General features: G+C 41.7%; 1 protein-coding gene across 1 annotated transcript; it reads left to right on the forward strand.

The window, feature by feature from the left end:
* Positions 1-232: 232 nt before the first annotated feature.
* On the forward strand, positions 233-2,840 carry LOC104159939 (enhancer of polycomb homolog 2-like). Its single transcript, XM_009697968.1, has 2 exons — positions 233-449; positions 1,840-2,840. The coding sequence occupies exons 1-2, from the start codon at positions 262-264 to the stop codon at positions 1,910-1,912; spliced, it is 261 nt and encodes an 86-aa protein (XP_009696270.1). The 5' UTR covers positions 233-261; the 3' UTR covers positions 1,913-2,840.
* Positions 2,841-11,777: the final 8,937 nt, after the last annotated feature.

The raw sequence follows: 11,777 nt of genomic DNA on the forward strand, positions 1-11,777 counted from the left end.
AATGGATTCTTGCACAATTCCAGTGACACATATACTTAAAGCATTATGCTTGCAGTTAATCTTTGGCTTTGAGTCTAAGGCATATTTTTAATTGGCAACATTTGTTTTGTAACAGGAACCTCTAGAACTTTGTACTCCACCAACATGGCTTTATCATCCAGCCCAGGGATTTCAACTGTACAGCTTGTAAGGACAGTTGGCCACACCACCACAAACCACTTAATTCCAGCATTGTGCACAAGCAGCCCTCAAACGCTTCCCATGAACAATTCTTGCCTGACGAACGCGGTGCACCTCAACAACGTCAGTGTTGTTTCTCCAGTCAATGTGCATATCAATACACGGACTTCAGCACCATCGCCAACAGCCTTAAAACTTGCCACAGTTGCTGCCAGTATGGACAGAGTGCCAAAGGTAACTCCTAGCAGTGCCATCAGCAGTATAGCCAGGTAAGCGCGCAGCAAGTTGGAGCAGTCTTAAGTTGTGTTTGTGGTGCAGAAATGGCTCCGTAGATGTGCCCAGCTCTGCGCTAGAGCCCTAAATAGAATCGTTTCCACCTCTCTGAGACTTCTCGGGATAGCTTCAGCCTCACAAAAAACATCCAGCTGCTGGCATCTTCAGCGTGGCCATGACAAACTGCAAGAGCTGATTTTGCAGATTAACCCGCAAATAATTGGCACTGATTTTAGGCACAAGTCGTTTTGGTAAACTTCCATTGTGTTTAAAACGACTTCATTTTAACCATTTCCGTTTGTCCGTTCTCATGCAGCACTTTCAGGTAGATTCTGTCAAACTCTCCACATGTTCTCTCCCTAACTTTGTGTACCCCTATTGTAAGATGCAGGCTGGCACTTACCTATTTTATATATACATATGGATATACGCCTAATATATTTATGAAACATATAAACCAGATATGTGCCAGTCTGTGTGTTACAGATATTCTCCTTGAAGAGCAGCACTGTTATTTCAGGATACTTGGGAGATGTTTCACAGGAGAGGTGGGAACTTGCGGTTGGCTAAGTTTTCTGAAAATTACAATATTTGGGCTTTGTTTTAAATCTCTGCTGGATTGTATGATGTTTAAAAAAAAAAAATTCACATTTGTTTATGAATTAGAAAAGTAAAAAACGGATATTGGCAAATGTGGCTTACTGATGATTTCATAATGCTTCTAGAGAGGTTAAAAAGAGCTTTTTGAGATGGAAAATTGCATGTATAATTTAGTTACTGCATAGGTTGAGAAAAAGATGTTTTTAAACTGGCAATCATGCCTTAAAGCATGCTTTTATATCACTAATGCATTTAGTTCTTATTTCCCTCAAGTCAGAGGGGTATTTCAAGTCATGTCAGCAAATGCCATGAAAAGTACCACCTTAGCTGAATAGGTCTTAGGCTTCTCTACAGAGAATGATAATAAACTAGAAAAACATTTCAGATTTCTTGCCCTAGTGCTAAAGTGGAATTTGGGGTGGTGGTGCGGAAATTGTATTAGAACAATGCTTTCCTCACCAAGAGAATAACTGAGTCATCACGGTCTATCTTGACGTTGCTCCTTCAGGAGACCTTTTAGTACTCTTACCCATAATTCAGGCTGGTAACTTACAGTTAAATGCAATAATCTTGTAGAAGGGACTGTGCTGTTAGTGGCGTAAAAGCAGTTCTTAAATGCCAGTATTTAGTTTTCAATGATCTGTTTCTAGTGTATATGTTAAGGTTTCTCCCTGATCCAGGTTAACAGGTGTGTTAAAACACGTAGCGCCTGTAAGAAATGATGAAAGCTGCGTAAGGAAGTACTCATGTTCTGCCTGTAACTATGGAATATTTCTTTTATTGCAGAGAGAACCATGAACCAGAACGACTGGGTTTAAATGGCATAGCAGAGACAACAGTAGCCATGGAAGTGACATAACCTCAAACCCGTGTCTCAACCTGTGCTAATGGTGTAGTCATTTATATTCCGACTGAATGCAAAATACAGCGCTCTGTGGATCACAGAGAACTGAAATGGACCTAAATGGACTATCATTATATCGTGTATTAAGTCGATGTATAATGTAAATTTTGTAAAATTGGGAAAATCACTACCTTGTAAAATAGTTTATTTGTATCATCAATATTATTTCTGTTACTTGAATAGTAGATATTCATCATCATGCTTTTGCACTTGAATTTGCAACTGAATGGATTAAAAAATAATTCTTTAATGGGATCATGAGCATGAAATGGGATCCTGCATCACTTGTTTTAACTATTTATTTTGCCATGTTTACATTTTGTATCTTGTACAAATAAATCCAACTTTGTGTCTAAAAAAAAAAAGTTAAAGATTCATAGCTAGGAAACAAAATTCTTGTAATTTTTTTCTAAAGGAAATGTAAAGTTTTCACTTGGTTCATTTTGTTTCACAATTTGACTAGATGGACTTTTTGGTAAATACTTTAGTGGCATTTCACTGTCAAATATGAAGTTCAAGGCAAAATAGTATTTTCTATTACTGTGCAGGGGAAAGGGATGGATCGATACATGCAAATTTAATGTAGTAACTCACTTTTCCATATATTTTGAATGTATATTTCTATTTATAATACCAGTTTATAAAAAATAATTACACAGGAAAAAAAACTGACTAGGAAAATTATGCATCTAGCACATATAAAATTGTGCAGATACAAGAAAATTTTCAACTGATTACATTTTATCTGAAGACTGCATATTTTAACCGGCTTTAAAACTGTAACACACCACATAAAGGATATTTTACCAGGTATGTATTGCATTATATATCATTGCAATAATTAATTATTGGATGTCTAGATATCGAGCCATCCCAGGCGGTGGGGGGGAGGGAGGGTTGTGGCAAGATTGTCTTTTCAGTTTTGGAGAGTTTTCCTGTGGCTACAAGGCAAGTAACGGGTTGGAAAAAGTCTGACTGTAAGCGTTGGACACCTTCGTAGTGTAGTGTTTTAGTGACTTTTTTTATACGGTTCTTGTAAATTAGATACGTGTAGTGGTGTTTCAGAATGTTTGTTTATGCACTAGTTCAGACAACTTTCCCTGTTACTTGTTCTTGATAAGTGAAAACTGCAGGGAAATAAAAATACATATCAAAACATGGACATGTTGCATATGTGTTTATTTCACAATGTGCAAGCAATGCAAGCGTAAATTTTAGAGGCTGTTAGTGGTCTTTTGATTATTTTGACCAAAGCGTAGGCACTTTTTTCCAAAAGGTGTCGGTTTATGTGATCCTTTCCTGTGCTTGCAGTATACGGTAGGGGAGGGGTGGTCCCGTAGTTGGGACCCAAGAACTAGCAATAATCAGGAGGAGACAGTTTCTGGTTTTGCCAAAGGAACTTCAGGTATTCCTTTGGGCAAATTGAATTTGAATTCTCTGCTGTTTGGTTCTCCGCTTGTAATTTGGATAATGTTTCTGTATTTCTTCTAAATCCTAGAGTCATTGAGGTTGGAAGGAACCTTGGGACGTTGTCTAGTCCAGCACTCCCCTCCTCCAAGAAAGTCAAGATACGATTTGCCTATATGTCATGCAGTCAGTGTATTTTTCCGCTTGGCTTTTTACATAAAGAGCTATTTTTAACCTAAGTTGTGTTTAAACATGTTTTGTCTTACGTGCCGTAAGTTAAAAGTTCTGATGGTTAAAAAACACTTGCAGAGCTTTAAATACCGGGAGCTTGTCAGAAACTCAGATGTCTAAAATGAACTAGTTTTTGCTTAACCGATGCTTCGTTTTCTCTTCAGTATGAAGTCCGCAAGGAGAGATGCTAATAGATTGTGCCTGTGAGAATAGGCAAAGGAACCCAGGACACTTCAGCGTGGCTGCCTTGGTCAGGGGGTGTCAGCAGGAGGGGGAGGCACCTTTGCATTAAGTGCATGCTCATTCATCGCTCTTTCGGCATCATGCCTTCGCCGGAACTGCTACTCCCTGACAAGTAGTGCTTTATGCGTACGTGATCTTTTCACCTGTGTCGAAGGCTTTATGTACAACTTGGTCATAGTCATTCCCAGAAGTGAACCTATGGAGTACATAGCACGAATGTATTTTTTTTTTTTTAATGAAAGCAGAATTGTTGCAAAACTGAGTCTGAAAAAAGAAAAAAAAGAAGTTATTCTCCTTGATACATAAAAATAACCTTGCTTCTCTAACATATCCCCTAAACCCTTTTGAAGTTTAATGAAAATGTGAAGTCATTTCTTCTGCGGATTGAAAGTTGTGCACTTAGCAAATGACAGCTACCGAGCTCTCTAGCACAGGCTCTTGTCACTACAAACATAGATCACTTTCATGGTAAATTGGACTGAAAATGTCTTTAAGATTGCTGTGTATCCACGGCTTGGTATAGTCTAATCCTCATCTAATTACTTAGAAGCTCCAGCTAAAGGTTTTTTAACTTTTAATAGATTCTGGAAAAATGTGAGGTGGAGAAATGAGTTTCATAAACTCCAAAGGCTATGATGGTAAGTGTGCCATATGTTGAATGAGTTTCATTTAAAGGATTAGTATTGATGTAGCTTTCTGTAAAGTACAACTACTATAATAGTCATCTTAAGAATTTCTAGCAATTATTTGTGTGCCTCAAGTGCAAGAAAAGGTGGGTGATGGAAGAATACTGTAGTCCATAGAAAGCCTCATTTTAAAAAAGAGGGAGGGAGTGGTGTTAGAAAGCCGCCTACTTTCTGCTGATACTGGTATAGAGCAGGGAGTACCAATGACTGAGTTATTTCTGTGCGCTCTTTTAAAAGATATGACACTCTTACTTTTTTAATTCCCTTACTTGAACATCATGCCTGTCTGCAATATGATTTGAATAGTGATTTCTGGTTTGTTACGTATTAGGGAATGTTGTTCGGGTAGGATTTTTGAATGTTTATCTACAGCAATTTATATTGGATTTCAGGTGTAATGTGCAGAGTTTTCCCTTAAATGTCAGATACCAGAAAATGATGATTCTTTTCTAATAAGGTTTATCTAATTTATTTAATTTATAGATTGACTGGAGTTTTGGTGTGTGTTTAATTTAGGCATCTTGTTCCTAATTCTGCTGTAGGGCTTTTCCTTCTCTTTCCAAACAATATCTAAACAATAGCCTGTTCTGTTGACAGAGCTGTCCCTTTTCTTTACTCCTCTGCAGTAGACTGTATGTGGGGGGGTTTTCCCCCCAGCCCCTACAAACAAGAAGACGGTTACCACAGCCCCTTGCGATTTTCCTGAGGCTCTGATTTGGAGACTCCCTTTCCTTCCCTGATAGTCCATTTTCCTCTGCTACCTCCAGCTCCTTCGTAGAGAATAACAGAAATGTTTCCTTGTTACAGCAATTGTGATTTTTGAAGGAGAATCCTCAGATAGCGCAGCCTTCCGGGAGGTGACTGATTTATCCTGAAGTGGACTTCGGCATCATGCTCGCAGCTAGTCAGCCTTCCTCTCAGTTTCCAGTGCCATTCAGGAAGAACTGCTCAGACCTTCAGAATAGCGTGTCCTGGTAGGAATTCTTCAAACAGGAAGGCCCTGAAGGCTACAGCAAACCGAACGCTCTCCATACAGGATTGTCATCTCAGTGGACTTCCTGGATTTGAGCAGAGAGAAGCGGTTTCAAATCTCACTTCCCTCTTTCTTTCCCTTTTAGGTTTTGCAGTATTCAGGCTTATTCTTAGAAGGATGGAGAGTAACCTTCATAAATTGAAGCATGTCTTCACAGTAAACTGCTACTTGGGAAAGAAGAAAAAAGGAAAGGCACCTTTGTAACAGGGAGAGGAAATGTTTACTGCGTAGCAGCAGACCCAGGCAATAGAAGTTGACTTAGCTATTAAGATCCAAGTGTTTACATTTGAACAAAGCACATGGAAGATAATTGTTTTTCTTCTGATCTCACCAGCTAATTATGTGGAAAACATTAGATACAGGCAATTGCTGTCGGTGAGCCAAAGCAACCCCCGGGTCAGTTTAATCTCCCAGGAAAGCCATCCAGTCCAGTCGCCCTGGCGAGAGCGGAGTGTCGGCGTGTGGAGCCCCGCTGTGGAACCACTTGTACCTGGGAAGCTCCCTAAAGCAGGCAGCTGCTTGGAAGGGGGTTTCTTGGGAAAAGACCAGGCGGTTTCAGGGTAAGGGCAGTGTTACTTGAAGCCAGGGCACACTGTGCATGAGGAGGTGGTAGGGACTTGGGGGTCGGTGAGGTAGCAGATCCGCAACGAGGGCTGTTGTGCTTCCCGGCACCTTGTACCATAACTGCATTGTCTGGAGTTTCTCATTCTGGGGAGCCTGTTGGTTGTAACAGAGGTCAGGTTGTAGATACCCTGCTACGCTGCCCTAGCCCCCGCAGAAATAAAGCAGCCTTCCAGCTATTTGCAGAGTGCCTAAACGCATTTAATGGCAGCGTTTCTCGTGTAGGCCAGTGATAATGTGTGAGAAGAGCATGTGTAGGAAACGGGAATACAGGTGATTTTCTTTACAAAGCTTTACTTAAATGTCCAGAAAGAGAACGTAATACTGATTTCATTCCTGTGTGGTAAGAAAGTCCACTGGCTCCTGTGAGTTTGAAGCAGGCTGCAGTTCTGACTCGTGCGTTATTCTGTCCTTTTAAGCACGCAGCTCAGCAGGTAGTATACTGGTGTGTCCTGTCCTGCTGCTAGTGAATACAGAGCTGCCTTAAAGGAGTGACTTCAGAACCCTTCCAGGTCACTTCTGTGAATTGACTGAAGGTAGCTGCAGCTTGCATCTTTGCTGGTTGTGTAAGGGAAAACCTCAGAATACCAGGGTCCTGCTTGCAGGAACGCCGCAGCAGTGTCTGAAGCTGGGTGATGTGAAGTTCTCGCTTGTCCCTACGTGGGTTTGATTGCGTGCCGTCCTGCTGCAGTGGCAGTCGGTACACAAAGTGACATTCCCTAATGTGAGAACGTTTGTTTTTCTGAAGTGCCTTTCTGTTACACAGGAGGAAAAGGGAGTTTCAAGTTAAGTTCCTAGTTTTCTCAGCAACTCGCTTCTTTCCGAGTCAACTAGTGTATCTGGAACTGCAATCTTTTTTTTTTAATGGTATAATCTCAAAAAATTAATGAAGAGCACCCATGCAAGTTACATTTTGCTGTGAATTTAACCCGATTTAATCACAGTCTGTATTGTCACCCAGTAGCTATAGTTTAAAGGGAAAGAAAAGTAGTTGGAATAGGACTAAATCTGAAAACGAAAAGGGAGTAACAGTGGAGCAAGGGAACTGCTTCCTGAACATCGGCTGTGTCTGCTCCTCAGTGGCTTTGTCCACTCCTTTCTCTGAGTATCAGCATCACCTTCCCGTTCTCGCTCCATACCTCGTCATGTTGAAAGTGGTAGTCCCTGAACCAACTGCAAAAACTGTGCAACCCTGCATCCCTCCTCCATCTCAGGGCGAGTGGATGTGCTGGCATGACAAGGCACGATGGCCCAAAATCTCCCGTGCAGAAAACGAGAGGTGTCTTGAGCCCTATGGGTGTGCCGGAATAGCCTTTCCCGTGTGTACCCCAGTTATGCTGCTTTTTTTCTAAAGTTTGTTTCTGTGACTAAGAATGGGAAAATCCGTTTAGTCCAATCTGGCTTCAAGCCATTACACACTGATTTAACTCTCATACAAATGTGATTACACACGGAGGATAACGTGGAAAGATCAATTAGAGAGCAAGGGGCAAATGAAGGAGGGAGGCAATTAATTAAGGCGCTACTACAGCAGATAATCATAAGAGAAAATTTGTTAACAGAACAGATACATCCGCCTGAATCCTTTTGTCTGATGAGAGTACGCAACCACTCCCTGAGAGTTCTGACAGGTAAAATGAAAGGCTCTGACCACAGCACCGTGCGTATCGCATCATATTCTGGCAAGATCTTACCTATTCGAGAATGTCTGTAAAAACAAACTAGTACTGTGCCTGTCAGCTGCTGAACTCTCCTAAGGATAGCAGAAAGAAGTTAATGGGGCAGAAGATGATCAACTGACCGAGGCTAGGCACAATTAATAGACTTTCAAAACCTCAGTAGCAGTTCAGACCGATTTTTGACGGCGATGCAATGCCCTGCTTCAGCAAGCTGCAACGGAGCCCCGTGTGCCCCGACTTCACCCCCCCGGGGACGGGCTGGTGGCAGCTAGCCATAAATTGATGGCAGCCTGGCGCTCGCTTTCCCACCATCGCTGTTAATGCTTCACCGACTCTTCCTGAATTAATGTTCTTTCACTCAACCCTGCCCTGGGGATAAAGCAATGCTTAAAATAACGTCTCCCATCCTCCCGATGATGATCTGACTAGACTAGTCATCGTGGGTTTAAATCAACAGCTCTGTAAGTGACACCAGGAGATGGCATCATCTGCCTGTAATGCTGTTTAACTCTTTCTGGATCTTCGGGCGTGAAGGCTGGGGGTTTTTGAGATCGGACACTTTCTCCCTCACAACGAAATTCGGTGTGGAGGCTTTGTGTTTTGGGGTTGTCTATTTTTTAGTGGGTTCGGGCATTGTTGGTTGGTTGGTTGGGATTTTTACGATTGCTTTGTAACTTCCTATAGTTAAGGAAGACACTTTTTTTTCTTTTTCCAAGTTACAATCCTTTTATTTATTGAGTAACCAAATGAAAGGATTCTAACTTGGAAAAAATATTTTGAGTATTGAATAATCAACTACAACATTGTGCTGTTTTACACAAAGTGGTAAAAATCAATTTTTAGCAAACCCATTTTTTAATAGGTGGGTTAACACAATATATATGACTATGCATAATGTGAATAATTTAAATGAAGATCGAGATTTATGTGTGTACTTAATATACTTTATGCTTAAAGTGTGTGTGGGTGTATGTGTGTGTGTGTGTATATATATATATATATATATATACACACAAGTGGTTTGCACATCAGAAACAATGGTTGCTCTTAAAGTCCCTGCTGGCGTAGCCCAAACATTTTCTGATGGAGCATCTCTTGACTGGCAGTACTCTGTTTCCAAATCTGACCTTTTTGGGGAGGTGCAAGAAAGGAACCTCTGTGGCCCCTGATCACCAAAGAATTGCCTGTCTGATCCAAGCAACTGCTGCTTCTGGGATAATCGTCTGGGGTGACCAAGAGTGGCAGTTATGCAGATCCTATACATTTTGCTATTAGATTTTTCCTTTGCCTGGACAAATGGCATTGTAGCTCAGTCTCTCCTGAACTATAAATACGTTTCCTTGCCTTTGGTGGTCATGGCTATGCAGGTTAGATTGTTTCTGTATCTCAGTTCCTCCTAGCTGCCTTCTCAGCACTTTTTAGCTCATATTGTTGCCTATTCTTCAGTCTTTGACTTCTTTATTTATTTTTTATTCCTGTTAAATGCTTTATGTTCTGACTTTGTAAACGTTTTCCCTGATGCGTTCCTAACAGTGTCTTCTGGTGTCTGTGGGATGTTAACTATCCTTGACATTTAAAACTGCTTTTTGTCATGGGGATCCCAACCCTTTTGGTACCTCCTGGAAGAAATCCTTTACCACCTCTTTGCCCGTAGACATATCGCAGCACTGATGACACAAGTGTATCATCAAATTTCATCTTGATGGCCATTGCTGAGACACCAGGATCAATGGAATCCACAGAAAAGCTGCTCTCTCTGCTGAGAAGTGACACCCCTGGCCAGTACTGGTGTCTGCTCATTACACTGAATTGTTAAAGACAGCAGAAATTCAACCTTGTCGTTCTTTTTCTCCTGAATCTCCTTCCCAACTCCAAAGCTCATTCCTGGAGCCTGGAAGCCATGTTCTCTTGGCACTGTGGATAAGAAATTGGTTTTTCACTTCTGAAATGCCCGGGCGTCTATTCCTTTTTTTATTGTGGGAGCACCTCTCTCTCAGAATCCACGTTCTGCTGTTGTTCAGAACCTCTGTCACATGCCCCCTTCTCGGTTTTCCTGCAGCCTGAGCAGCTTTGGCTATACTGGCAGCTCATCTACGGAGAAATGGAACCTTGTCGTCCTCTTACGGCCGTCACCCTTCACCCCCGTCTTCGAGGAGGAGATTTGTTATTCCTTTTGGAGACCTCTGACATCTTGGGCTGTTTAGTGAACTGTCCCAGCTGAGGTTGGCTCAGCTTGAGAATTTCTTCAGGAAAAACCAGAATTTGCTGTCAAACCGTATCTAATCTGCCAAGGTGATCTAAAGCGTTGAGTTAGTATCTAGCTAGAGAACTTTCTGGAAAAGTAGGAAAATGAGATGACATCAAGGTTCACTTTCTTTTACTTCTGCGGTACTGGTAGCAAGAAAATGCTCTTGCATTCTGGTGTACTGTAGCTCAATAAACCCAAGTGGACTATAGCTATAGTGGTGTTTCTTGTGAGTACACAATCTGAAAAAATCTGCTTTTCTGTATCTTGATAGTTCATATTTTGAGGCAGTTTCCCAATAAACTGTAATTCCTTCCTTCCCTCAGGCAATCCGAATGGCCTGGAAGAAGCTCACAAGCTCAAGGAGGTTCTGATCACTCCTGAATCTGGCTGAAAACGAATGTTCCTGCTAGGCTGCTTAACCCAGTAATCTGGTAATAAGTAGTAAAAATAGCAGCTTTGTGACAATACGGTATTGTCTACACTACAGACAATGTAATACTGTTTGTGACAAAACTGCTAAGAAAAGATGGCTCTTTGGTGCATTCTGACTGATTGCAGATTATACCTGCTCCAATAGGAATAGAAGTGTGCCCCTCTCGCTCCAAAATGAGCTCTTGAGAATGGAGAAAAATAAGGATTAATTCATCGAAACGCTTGTCTTTTATGACTAAGCCCCTACTTGTCATGACTAACAAATTTGCTATTCAGGGTAAAAGCTTGAAACATAAGAGAAATTAAAGGGCTAGATAATTGGTAATCCACGGGAATAAATCACATTACATAATAATGTCTTATCACATGCTGCACATTGCTAAGTTTCCCTGATGTAATTGCTTTTAAGAAAGGCACGAGAGCCTTTGTAACTAGCCTGCTCTTCTCGCATCCGCATCAGGTAATGAGGACAACCGCTGTGGCTGGAAGAAAGGGAGATCTCTGTAGAAATGCTGAAGAACTGACCACTATGGTCTTAATTGTGTGACTGAGGCTGATTTAATGAAATTGGTACTCCGTTCTTTGGGGGAAACCAGTTTCAGAAGTTGCTTGGAGTTACTGAAGTCCAGGGAATGTCTGCAACTTTCCAGAAGACATCAACAGTTGTTGTATTTGTCTTTAAGCAGGGAAAAAAGGCAATTACATGGGGTACATTTGACTATTTCCAATAACTTTAATGCAGTGAAACGAACCGGGTTTGGGGCTGGAGGGTAAGTTGGAGGTATTTTGGCAGGTAAGGAAGAAACGTTGTCAGAGGGTGAAGGAGAAGGAGGGGGAGGAGGCCAGCACCCCTGAGGTGTAGGAACAGCCTACAGCCCCCGTTTTTCCCAGATGCTGATTCACTGACTGCATCGTGACAAACTTCTTGTAAATGTGACAAGGTCAAAGCGACACCCAGAGATACTATTGCTTGGGCATTTTCTCACAGAAAATACGGGTAACATAACGAAGGGAAGCGCTGGTACGACATCCCAGGAATAAATACCCTTTAACCTGGTTATAGGCCTGGCTTGTGTCGGAGGCAAACTGCAGGTTTCCAGTCCTCCTTCCTATTTTCCCTTATTTTCCAGAGGCCTAAGCCAGAAGAGAGCACCTACCCTCACAAACGGAGCAGACAAAGCCAGGTAGAGACGAAATACCCGCTCCCCCCGGTGCACTGCTGTTTGATACACCCCCGGCG

Source organism: Cariama cristata, unplaced genomic scaffold, assembly GCF_000690535.1.
Source record: "Cariama cristata isolate BGI_N322 unplaced genomic scaffold, ASM69053v1 scaffold30683, whole genome shotgun sequence".
Classification (NCBI taxonomy): domain Eukaryota; kingdom Metazoa; phylum Chordata; class Aves; order Cariamiformes; family Cariamidae; genus Cariama; species Cariama cristata.